Source organism: Oncorhynchus mykiss, chromosome 14, assembly GCF_013265735.2.
Source record: "Oncorhynchus mykiss isolate Arlee chromosome 14, USDA_OmykA_1.1, whole genome shotgun sequence".
Lineage (NCBI taxonomy): Eukaryota > Metazoa > Chordata > Actinopteri > Salmoniformes > Salmonidae > Oncorhynchus > Oncorhynchus mykiss.
This window is the reverse complement of record NC_048578.1, coordinates 37,943,272-37,955,771: the sequence shown is the minus strand read 5'-3', so window position 1 is coordinate 37,955,771 and position 12,500 is coordinate 37,943,272. Positions and strand designations below refer to the sequence as shown.

Genomic DNA, 12,500 nt, shown 5'->3' with positions numbered 1-12,500 from the left:
GAGAGTCACATACATTAAAGTATATACACTAAGCCCAGAAAACCTTCTATAAACAGAATAATTGATATGTTCCAAGGAGTTGGACTTTTAATCACTCGGGAGTCGAGCAGGGAGTCGAGCAGGGAGTCGACGAGGAGGGAGTCGAGCAGGGACTCGACGAGGAGGTAGTCAAGCAGGGAGTCGAGCAGGGAGTCGACGAGGAGGGAGTCGAGCAGGGAGTCGAGCAGGGAGTCGAGCAGGGAGTCGAGCAGGGAGTCGACGAGGAGGGAGTCAAGCAGGGAGTCGAGCAGAGGGTCGCATTTTAGTCCTGTTGGATGTTGGTTTGGATTAGATGCAGAGATATACAGTATGTTCTCTTAATATCCACACATTATCATTATATCCATACATTATCATTATATCCAAACATTATCATTCTATCCACACATTATCATTATATCCACACATTATCATTATATCCATACATTACCATTATATCTACACATTATCATTCTATCCGTACATTATCATTCTATCCACACATTATCATTCTATCCATACCTTAGCGTTAGAGCTGAGGCTCAGGTAGCAGAGTTCAGTTGGTTTATTTAGGTTGTTTCGGGGGGAGATTACAATGTCTATGTTAAGGGAAATAGGTTGTTTATCCAGTCTGGGTGATATTTCAACTGTCAGTCAGGGTGATCTGTCTCTCCAGTCCCTATTGAAGGAGTGTATGGTAAAACATGGTGCTGTAGGATTCAGGGTAGAGTAAAGCTGCTGTTGTCTCGAGGGGCTGATCTCCGCTGGCACTGTGTCTCCGAGCCCTTGCAGTGTCCCCCGGGGGTCCGGAACACTACCACCTGAAAGACAGGAGAAGAAGAAGATCAGTATTCATCTGTAAACTGAATTCATTTCTACCCTCTCTGACTCACTGATGTGTAGAATGGCAGGAAGTGAGGATGGAGCCTTGCCCGAGGGGGGGGCAGAAAGAAGTGCGGCCCACGCCTTTGGCCATCCAGTGCTCCGAGGTCTGCACTCCTAGAAGTAGAGGGGCCTTTTGTCTCGCCACACCAGCTGAACCTTTCCAGTTCACAAAGGTTCCTTGAGGAATCCCTCTGAAAACATTCAAACCGGTACCTTTTTTGTGATGAGATGGGTTTCGTTTTTTAACCTTTTCAATAATATATTGTAGATTGAATGTGTATCAGATTGGAGGGGCACAGTTTATTTGAGGCTTTCAGATAGTTGTTTCTTGTCCACCCGTTAGGGTAAATGTAATTCTCGTTCATCATGTTAATATTGAAGACTGCAAATATATATATATATATATTTATGCATATTTATGCATATTACATATTCTTAAATATAATATTAATAATATTAACATTGTTAATTATATATGGTTATAAAGTGGTAACTATTCCAACTTTGGGAATAACACAGACTCTTGAGGAACTAATATGGCTCCGTTAGCCTCGTTGAAGCTACAAAACTATCAGTCTTCAACAATACAACAGAACAGACATTTACTCTAATGGGTGGCCCAAAAATATATCTATCTTAAAGCCCCTGCCAAGCCACGCCTCCACTCCAGGGTTCTTCCAGGAACCCGTTGCTATGGTGATTAATTAAAGGTTCCTCCAAGAACCGCTCAACCAACCGAAAGTGCAAATATGAACAATTGACTTGCAATGGTTCCTTGAGGATCTCCAGGGGTTCACACACACACACACACACACACACACACACACACACACACACACACACACACACACACACACACACACACACACACACACACACACACACAAACACACACACACACACACACAATACTGTATCAAGGCTAGAGGGGTGGAGAATGAAGCAGGAAAAGCCTTATTAAGAGTTGTGAACATGAGGATAACCCCAGTGTTGTCCTACAGGGGAAAGAACGGTCAGGACATTAAGAGTTGGATGTCAGGAAATCTCACTAAATCTGACTAAAGCTGCCAACGCTTAGCTTTATCTCTACCTCGGACCTGGTGGTGACGGGAGACATAGTGTGTTGTATTGCACACAGGAGCTGACAAGGTTAATGTGGATTAATGAATATATGCTTTATCTATACTCCAGTCTCAAGTGTTACAACTGTCACCTGTCATGTCTCAGTCTATAAAGGATTACATTAGACAAGGAGGGTCATGTCTCAGTCTATAAAGGATTACATTAGACAAGGAGGGTCATGTCTCAGTCTATAAAGGATTACATTAGACAAGGAGGGTCATGTCTCAGTCTATAAAGGATTACATTAGACAAGGAGGGTCATGTCTCAGTCTATAAAGGATTACATTAGACAAGGAGGGTCATGTCTCAGTCTATAAAGGATTACATTAGACAAGGAGGGTCATGTCTCAGTCTATAAAGGATTACATTAGACAAGGAGGGTCATGTCTCAGTCTATAAAGGATTACATTAGACAAGGAGGGTCATGTCTCAGTCTATAAAGGATTACATTAGACAAGGAGGGTCATGTCTCAGTCTATAAAGGATTACATTAGACAAGGAGGGTCAGGTTTCTCAACCAAATTTATTACAACACCCTGGGACTGTCTGTCTGTCTGTCATGATAAACCTGTGTCTGTGTGTCCCATCCCTGTTCAGACTTGTCTGTCCCCATTGCGATGGGGGTTCGCCTTGTTGTGCTCTTCAACGTGATAGTCAAGAGCTTAGTCACACAGACACAAAGAACAGTGTTGTTGTTGATCACCCCCTACAACCCCAAACACACACACACACACACACACACACTTTATTTGTATTTTGTATTGGTATTTATTATGGATCCCCATTAGTTTCTGCCAAGGCAGCAGCTACTCTTCCTGGGGTTTATGAAGGATCCCCATTAGTTCCTGCCAAGGCAGCAGCTACTCTTCCTGGGGTTTATTATGGATCCCCATTCGTTTCTGCCAAGGCAGCAGCTACTCTTCCTGGGGTTTATGAAGGATCCCCATTAGTTCCTGCCAAGGCAGCAGCTACTCTTCCTGGGGTTTATTAGGGATCCCCATTAGTTCCTGCCAAGGCATGACCTACTCTTCCTGGGGTTTATTAAGGATCCCCATTAGTTCCTGCCAAGGCAGCAGTTACTCTTCCTGGGGTTTATTAAGGATCCCCATTAGTTCCTGCCAAGGCAGCAGTTACTCTTCCTGGGGTTTATTAAGGATCCCCATTAGTTCCTGCCAAGGAAGCAGATACTCTTCCTGGGGTTTATTAAGGATCCCCATTAGTTTCTGCCAAGGCAGCAGCTACGCGTCCTGGGGTTTATTAAGGAACCCCATTAGTTTCTGCAAAGGCAGCAGCTACTCTTCCTGAGGGTTATTATGGATCCCCATTAGATCCTGCCAAGGCAGCAGCTACTCTTCCTGGGGTTTATTATGGATCCCCATTAGTTCCTGCCAAGGCAGCAGCTACTCTTCCTGGGGTTTATTATGGATCCCCATTAGTTTCTGCCAAGGCAGCAGCTACTCTTCCTGGGGTTCATTATGGATCCCCATTAGTTCCTGCCAAGGCAGCAGCTACTCTTCCTGGGGTTTATTAAGGATCCCCATTAGTTTCTGCAAAGGCAGCAGCTACTCTTCCTGGGGTTTATTAAGGATCCCCATTAGTTCCTGCCAAGGCAGCAGCTACTCTTCCTGGGGTTTATTAAGGATCCCCATTAGTTCCTGCCAAAGCATTAACTACTCTTCCTGAGGTTTATTATGGATCCCCATTAGTTCCTGCCAAGGCAGCAGCTACTCTTCCTGGGGTTTGTTATGGATCCCCATTAGTTCCTGCCAAGGTAGTAACTAGTCTTCCTGAGGTTTATTATGGATCCCCATTAGTTCCTGCCAAGGCAGCAGCTACTCTTCCTGGGGTTTGTTATGGATCCCCATTAGTTCCTGCCAAGGTAGTAACTAGTCTTCCTGGGGTTTGTTATGGATCCCCATTAGTTCCTGCCAAGGCAGCAGCTACTCTTCCTGGGGTTTGTTATGGATCCCCATTAGTTCCTGCCAAGGTAGTAACTAGTCTTCCTGAGGTTTATTATGGATCCCCATTAGTTCCTGCCAAGGCAGCAGCTACTCTTCCTGGGGTTTGTTATGGATCCCCATTAGTTCCTGCCAAGGTAGTAACTAGTCTTCCTGGGGTTTGTTATGGATCCCCATTAGTTCCTGCCAAGGTAGTAACTAGTCTTCCTGGGGTCTGGCAAAATTAAGGCATTTATACATTTTTTTAAACCTGACAATACATTCATTACAGAATTCACAACACACTATCGTGCGTGCTCTCAGGGCCCTACTCCACTACCACATATCTACAACACAAAATCAATGTGTACGTTTGTGTATAATGAGTATCAAATCAAATCATATTGTATTAGTCACATGCTCCGAATGCAACAGGTGTAGGTAGACCTTACAGTGAAATGCTTACTTACAAGTCCTTTTCCAACAATATAGTTTAAAAAAAATAAGAATAAGAATAAGAAATACAAGTAACAAGTAATTAAAGAGCAGCAGTAAATTAACAATAGCAAGACTATATACAGGGGGTACCGGTACAGAGTCAATGTGGAGGCTATATAAAGGGGGTAACGGTACAGAGTCAATGTGGAGGCTATATACAGGGTGTACTGGTACAGAGTCAATGTGGAGGCTTTATACAGGGTGTACTGGTACAGAGTCAATGTGGAGGCTATATAAAGGGGGTAACGGTACAGAGTCAATGTGGAGGCTATATAAAGGGGGTAACGGTACAGAGTCAATGTGGAAGCTATATACAGGTGGTACTGGTACAGAGTCAATGTGGAGGGAATATACAGGGGGTACCGGTACAGAGTCAATGTGGAGGCTATATACAGGGGGGTACCGGTACAGAGTCAATGTGGAGGCTATATACAGGGGGGTACCGGTACAGAGTAAATGTGGAGGCTAAATACCGGGGGGTACCGGTACAGAGTCAATGTGGACGGAATATACAGGGGGTACCGGTACAGAGTCAATGTGGAGGCTATATACAGGGGGTACTGGTACAGAGTCAATGTGGAGGGAATATACAGGGGGTACCGGTACAGAGTCAATGTGGAGGCTAAATACAGGGGGTACCGGTACAGAGTCAATGTGGAGGCTATATACAGGGGGGTACCGGTACAGAGTAAATGTGGAGGCTAAATACCGGGGGGTACCGGTACAGAGTCAATGTGGAGACTATATACAGCTGGCCAAATCTTTTCATTCTCCTGAGGGGGAATAGGTTTTGTCGTGCCCTCTTCACGACTGTCTTGGTGTGCTTGGACCATGTTAGTTTGCTGGTGATGTGGACACCAAGGAACTTGAAGCTCTCAACCTGCTCCACTGCAGCCCCGTTGATGAGAATGGGGGCGTGCTCGTTCCTCTTTTTCCTGTAGACAGGTAACTCTTTATCAACAAGGAAGGAGGGGAGGTGAAGCCATGACACATACGTTTTTTCAGCAGCAGACTATGATCGATAATGTCAAAAGCCACAGTGAAGTCTAACAAAACAGCCCCTGCAATAATTTTTATCATAAATTTCTCTCAGCCGATCATCAGTCATTTGTGTAAGTGCTGTGCTTGTTGAATGTCCTTCCCTATAAGCTGAAAGTCTGTTGTCAATTTGTTTACAGTAAAACAGCATTGTTATCTGGTCAAACACAGTTTCTTTCAAAAGTTAACTACGGGTTGGTAACAGGCTGATTGGTCGACTATTTGAGCCAGTAAAGGGGGCTTTACTATTCTTGGGTAGTGGAATGACTTTAACTTCCCTCCAGGCCCGAGGGAACACACTCTCTAGTAGGCTTAAATTGAAGATATGGTAAATAGGAGTGGTAATATCGTCCCCTATTATCGTCAGTCATTTTCCATCCAGGTTGTCAGACCGCGTTGGCTTGTCATTGTTGATAGACAACAACAACAACAACAACAACAACAACAACAACAACAACAACAACAACAACAACAAAAATCACCTCTTCCGCACTCACTTTATGGAATTCAAATGTACGATTATTGTCATTGATCAACGTATCTACCAAATATTACCCAATGCTCAACGTTCAAACAAAATGTTCTGCCCAGCGGGTACCTGATGTGTCGGCACTGAGGCCGATGTGAGAAGAGGAAGAAAGGTTTTATTGTTTAGAACACAATGGCTGCTTAACAAATTGCACCCTATTCCCTATATAGTGCACTACTTGCACTACTTTTGACAAGGGCCCATAGTAGGGCAGTGTACGGGGTGGCATTAGGGACACGTGTAATGACAAGAGCTCTCTTTGATTCCTATTGATGTGTTTTAAGGAGGGAGGACAGATATACACTACATGACCAAAAGAACATCTCATTCCAAAAACGATGAGCATTAATATGGAGTTGGTTCCTTTACTGCCCTTTACTGCTAAAACAGCCTCAGCTCCTCTGGGAAGGAGATGTTGGAACATTGCTGCTATAACAGCCTCAGCTCCTCTGGGAAGGAGATGTTTTAACATTGCTGCTATAACAGCCTCAGCTCCTCTGGGAAGGAGATGTTGGAAAATTGCTGCTAAAACAGTCTCAGCTCCTCTGGGAAGGCTTTCCACTAGATGTTGGAACATTACTGCTATAACAGCCTCCACTCTTATGGGAAGGCTTTCCACTAGATGTTGGAACATTGCTGTGGGGGACTTGCTTCCATTCAGCCACAAGAGCATTAATGAGGTCGGGCGTCTGATGTTTGGCATATCAGGCCTGGCTCGCAGATCACTTTCCAATTCATCCCAAAGGTGTTCGATGGGGTTGAGGTCAGGGCTCTGTGCAGGCCAGTCAAGTTCTCCCACACTGATCTTGATAAGCCATTTCTGTATGGACCTAGCTTTGTGCACCGGGACATTGTCATGCTGAAACAGGAAAGGTCCTTCCCCAAACTGTTGCAACAAAGATGTAAGCACAGAATCATCTAGAATGTCATTGTTTGCTGTAGCGTTAAGATTTCCCTTCACTGGAACTAAGGGGCCCAAACCATGAAAAACAGCCACAGACCATTATTCCTCCTCCACCAAACTTTACAGCTGGCACTATGCATTGGGGGCAGGTAGTGTTCTCCTGGCATCCGCCAAACCCAGATTCGTTCGTTGGACTACCAGATGGTGAAACATGATTCATCACTCAAGAGAATGCATTTCCACTACTACTATAGTTCAGTCGCGGCGAGCTTTACACCACTCCAGCCGACGCTTGGCATTACGTATAGGGAGATCTTAGGATTGTGTGCGGCTGCTCGGCCATGGAAAACCATTTTTTTTTAAGCTCCAGACGTACAGTTCTTGTGCTGAAGTTGCTTTCCAGATGCAGTTTAGAACTCGGTAGTGAGTGTTACAACTGAGGACAGACGATTGTTACGCACTTCGCACTCTGTTCTGTGAGCTTGTGTGGCCTACCACTTTGCGGCTGAGCCGTTGTTGCTCCTAGACGTGTTTCCACTTCACAATAACAGTACTTACAGTTGTAGCAGGGCAGAAATGTGTTGTTGTGAAGGTGGCATCCTATGACGGTACCATGTTGAAATTCACTGAGCTATTCAGTGAAGCCATTCTACTGCCATTGTTTGTCTATGGAGATTGCAGGGCTATTGCGCTCGATTGTATACACCGAAGCCACTCATTTAAAGAGGGGTCCACATACTTTTGAATATATAGTGTATACGTTGATCAATTGTTAAGGGCTTGTAAGTAAGCGTTTCACGGTAAGGTCTACACCTGTGACAAATAACATTTGATTTGATTTGATTTGAACCTTTGAACCTTTATATTGAAATCTTTGGGAAAGCTTTAGAGAAAGTCTGGCACAGCAGAAAACAACATCAAAACGTCTCAATGTATATCCCTCAAGACCTGAACTCTATAACCTCTGTGTTTCTCCTGATTTGTAATTTCACAATCCAGACGATTTAAGCAGAACATAAAAATAACCTTAAACTCTGAACTCCACAACATCTGTTTTGTGTCCCTAATTCCAACATTCACAACTACCAAATAAATCCACAGTCATGCTGCTTGGATGAATTCCACAAACATCAACGTGTCTTATTATATCCCTCGAATCCTGAACTGAACCGTACAAACCTCGTGTTTGGGCTTATTACTCAGAACTACCAGCAAATCCACCAGTTGTGGTTGTGGAAAGTCTCAACATGCGGGAGATTTGGTTCTGGGTACTGACATTAGGTTTTGGATGTGAGTTAAGGTGTAATTGTGGATTTTGAAGTTTAGGAATATCTCGCTTCCCAACTCAGACTACATCGTCCCCTGACTCCATCGCACCCTGACCCCATCACACCCTGGCCCCATCACACCCTGGCCCCATCGCACGCTGGCCCCATCACACCCTGACCCCATCACACCCTGATTCCATCGCCCCCTGACCCCATCCCCTCCTGACCCCATCGCCCCCTGACCCCATCACCCCCTGGCCCCATCACACTCTGACCCCATCGTCCTCTGACCCCATCACACCCTGACCCCATCACCTCCTGACCCCATCACACCCTGGCCCCATCACACCCTGGCCCCATCGCCCCCTGACCCATCACCTCCTGACTCCATCGCACCCTGACCCCATCCCCTCCTGACTCCATCGCCCCCTGACCCCATCACCACCTGACCCCATCACACCCTGACCCCATCGCCCCCTGACTCCATCACACCCTGGCCCCATCACCCCCTGACCCATCACCTCCTGACTCCATCGCACCCTGACCCCATCACCTCCTGACTCCATCGCCCCCTGACCCCATCACCACCTGACCCCATCACACCCTGACCCCATCGCCCCATGACTCCATCACACCCTGACCCCATCACCTCCTGACTCCATCACACCCTGACCACATCGCCGCCTGACCCCATCGCCCCCTGACCCCATCACCCCCTGATCCCATCGCCTCCTGACCCCATCACCCCCTCCCTGACCCCATCGCCCTCTGACCCCATCACTCCCTGACCCCATCACTCCATGACCCCATCACACCCTGACCCCATCACCCCCTGACCCCATCACTCCCTGACCCCATCACATCCTGACCCCATCACACCCTAACCCCATCACCGGCAATCCGCGATCCCCTTTGTACGCAGCCGAAGCACCTGCCCACAGGTGCGTCACGCGGCCTTGCCTAACGGGGAAAGGGAGGGTGGAGCTAGTCGGGCGCAACCCAGTTAAATAAAGATGAAATAAAATACAACATAAAACTAATAAAGATCTAAGGATATAATTTACAGCGTCTGTCCCCTCAGGCTGCATGGGAGTGTAGTCACATATTTCCTGTCCGCCTCCACCCTATGATGAATATACAGCCCTGTCCTACAGTTCACCTGTCTGTCATCTTCCCCTTACAGTCCTGTCCTACAGGACACCTGTCCTACAGTTCACCTGTCTGTCATCTTCCCCTTACAGTCCTGTCCTACAGTTCACCTGTCCTACAGTTCACCTGTCTGTCACCTTCCCCTTACAGTCCTGTCCTACAGTTCACCTGTCCTACAGTTCACCTGTCTGTCACCTTCCCCTTACAGTCCTGTCCTACAGTTCACCTGTCTGTCACCTTCCCCTTACAGTCCTGTCCTACAGTTCACCTGTCCTACAGTTCACCTGTCTGTTATCTTCCCCTTACAGTCCTGTCCTACAGTTCACCTGTCTGTCACCTTCCCCTTACAGTCCTGTCCTACAGTTCACCTGTCTGTCACCTCCCCCTGTCCTACAGTTCACCTGTCTGTCACCCTCCCCTGTCCTACAGTTCACCTGTCTGTCACCTCCCGCTGTCCTACAGTTCACCTGTCTGTCACCTCCCCTTACAGTCCTGTCCTACAGTTCACCTGTCTGTCATCTCCCCCTGTCCTGTAGTTCACCTGTCTGTCATCTTCCCCTTATAGTCCTGTCCTACAGTTCACCTGTCTGTCATCGTCCCCTTATAGTCCTGTCCTACATTTCACCTGTCTGTCATCGTCCCCTTACAGTCCTGTCCTACAGTTCACCTGTCTGTCACCTCCCCCTTACAGTCCTGTCCTACAGTTCACCTGTCTGTCACCTAACCCTGTCCTACAGTTCATCTGTCTGTCACCTTCCCCTTACAGTCCTGTCCTGCAGTTCACCTGTCTGTCACCTCCCCTTACAGTCCTGTCCTACAGTTCACCTGTCCTACAGTTCACCTGTCTGTCATCTTCCCCTTACAGTCCTGTCCTACAGTTCAACTGTCCTACAGTTCACCTGTCTGTCATCTTCCCCTTACAGTCCTATCCTACAGTTCACCTGTCTGTCACCTCCCCTTACAGTCCTGTCCTACAGTTCACCTGTCCTACAGTTCACCTGTCTGTCATCTTCCCCTTACAGTCCTATCCTACAGTTCACCTGTTTGTCATCTTTCCCTTAGAGTCCTGTCCTACAGTTCACCTGTCCTACAGTTCACCTGTCTGTCATCTTCCCCTTACAGTCCTGTCCTACAGTTCCCCTGTCCTACAGTTCACCTATCTGTCATCTTCCCCTTACAGTCCTGTCCTACAGTTCACCTGTCCTACAGTTCACCTGTCTGTCATCTTCCCCTTACAGTCCTATCCTACAGTTCACCTGTTTGTCATCTTTCCCTTAGAGTCCTGTCCTACAGTTCACCTGTCCTACAGTTCACCTGTCTGTCATCTTCCCCTTACAGTCCTGTCCTACAGTCACCTGTCCTACAGTTCACCTGTCTGTCATCTTCCCCTTACATTCCTGTCCTACAGTTCACCTATCTGTCACCTTCCCCTGTCCTGCAGTTCACCCGTCTGTCACCTCCCCTTACAGTCCTGTCCTACAGTTGTCCTGTCCTACAGTTCACCTGTCCTACAGTTCACCTGTCTGTCATCTTCCCCTTACAGTCCTGTCCTACAGTTCACCTGTCCTACAGTTCACCTGTCTGTCATCTTCCCCTTACAGTCCTGTCCTACAGTTCACCTGTCTGTCATCTATCCCTGTCCTGCAGTTCACCTGTCTGTCATCTTTCCCTTACAGTCCTGTCCTACAGTTCACCTGTCCTACAGTTCACCTGTCTGTCATCTTCCCCTTACAGTCCTGTCCTACAGTTCCCCTGTCCTACAGTTCACCTGTCTGTCATCTTCCCCTTACAGTCCTGTCCTACAGTTCACCTGTCCTACAGTTCACCTGTCTGTCATCTTCCCCTTAGAGTTCTGTCCTACAGTTCACCTGTCCTGTTCACCTTTCATTTCCATGACTGATCAGAACTTGCTTTGTCACAGCTGTCTTGTCCCTCCGCAGCAGACATGTGGTGAGCAATATGTTTGGACCATCGAATCACAGTAAAATCCCTGAATCGAATCACAGTAAAATCCCTGAATCGAATCACAGTAAAATCCCTGTATCGAATCACAGTAAAATCCCTGAATCGAATCACAGTAAAATCCCTGAATCGAATTACAGTAAAATCCATGTATCGAATCACAGTAAAATCCCTGTATCGAATTACAGTAAAATCCCTGTATCGAATCACAGTAAAATCCCTGTATCGAATCACAGTAAAATCCCTGTATCGAATCACAGTAAAATCCCTGTATCGAATCACAGTAAAATCCCTGTATCGAATCACAATAAAATCCCTGCATCGAATCACAGTAAAATCCCTGAATCGAATCACAGTAAAATCCCTGAATCGAATCACAGTAAAATCCCTGTATCGAATCACAGTAAAATCCCTGTATCGAATCACAGTAAAATCCCTGTATCGAATCACAGTAAAATCTCTGTATCGAATCACAGTAAAATCCCTGAATCGAATCACAGTAAAATCCCTGAATCGAATCACAGTAAAATCCCTGTATCGAATCACAATAAAATCCCTGCATCGAATCACAGTAAAATCCCTGAATCGAATCACAGTAAAATCCCTGTATCGAATCACAGTAAAATCCCTGTATCGAATCACAGTAAAATCCCTGTATCGAATCACAGTAAAATCCCTGTATCGAATCACAGTAAAATCCCTGAATCGAATCACAGTAAAATCCCTGTATCGAATCACAGTAAAATCCCTGTATCGAATCACAGTAAAATCCCTGAATCGAATCACAGTAAAATCCCTGTATCGAATCACAGTAAAATCCCTGTATCGAATCACAGTAAAATCCCTGAATCGAATCACAGTAAAATCCCTGTATCGAATCACAGTAAAATCCCTGAATCGAATCACAGTAAAATCCCTGAATCGAATCACAGTAAAATCCCTGTATTTAATCACAATCGATATAGAATTGTGAGAATCGTGCGAATCGTAATACATATCGGAACGCCAACTAGGTATCGTGATAATATCATATCTTCGCCTCCCTGGCAAATACCCAGCCTTAGTAAATGTCCCATATATCAATTCCACCTTCTGATGGATTTACTGTGTACTGTTCCACACAGTAATTACTGTAATGGAGGGTGTGGCATGTCAGCTCAGCTTTTGTGTGAGAGTGTTATCCCTCATAT

The 12,500-nt window shown here is 46.1% G+C and overlaps 2 protein-coding genes across 4 annotated transcripts in view; both read right to left on the bottom strand.

Annotated features, from left to right (window-relative positions):
• The window catches only part of LOC110489230 (synaptopodin), a 48,575-nt gene that overhangs the window by 30,929 nt on the left and 5,146 nt on the right, over positions 1-12,500 (bottom strand). Inside the window, exons 2-3 of one of the 3 annotated variants that reach the window (XM_036943512.1) lie at positions 541-839; positions 1-307 (exon numbers count right to left, since the gene is read on the bottom strand). The exon at positions 1-307 is cut by the window's left edge and continues 1,167 nt beyond it. The gene's annotated coding sequence lies outside the window, so the exon portion shown is untranslated. The remainder of the gene's footprint in view (positions 308-540; positions 840-12,500) is intronic. The other 2 variants (XM_036943513.1, XM_036943514.1) reach the window with 2 other exon arrangements.
• Positions 10,791-12,500, bottom strand: part of LOC118938732 — a 3,494-nt gene continuing 1,784 nt past the window's right edge. Inside the window, exons 1-2 of the mRNA XM_036943517.1 lie at positions 10,910-12,500; positions 10,791-10,819 (exon numbers count right to left, since the gene is read on the bottom strand). The exon at positions 10,910-12,500 is cut by the window's right edge and continues 1,784 nt beyond it. Of these exons, the coding sequence (XP_036799412.1) occupies positions 11,233-12,306 (1,074 nt within the window). The 5' untranslated portion in view covers positions 12,307-12,500 and the 3' untranslated portion in view covers positions 10,791-10,819; positions 10,910-11,232. The remainder of the gene's footprint in view (positions 10,820-10,909) is intronic.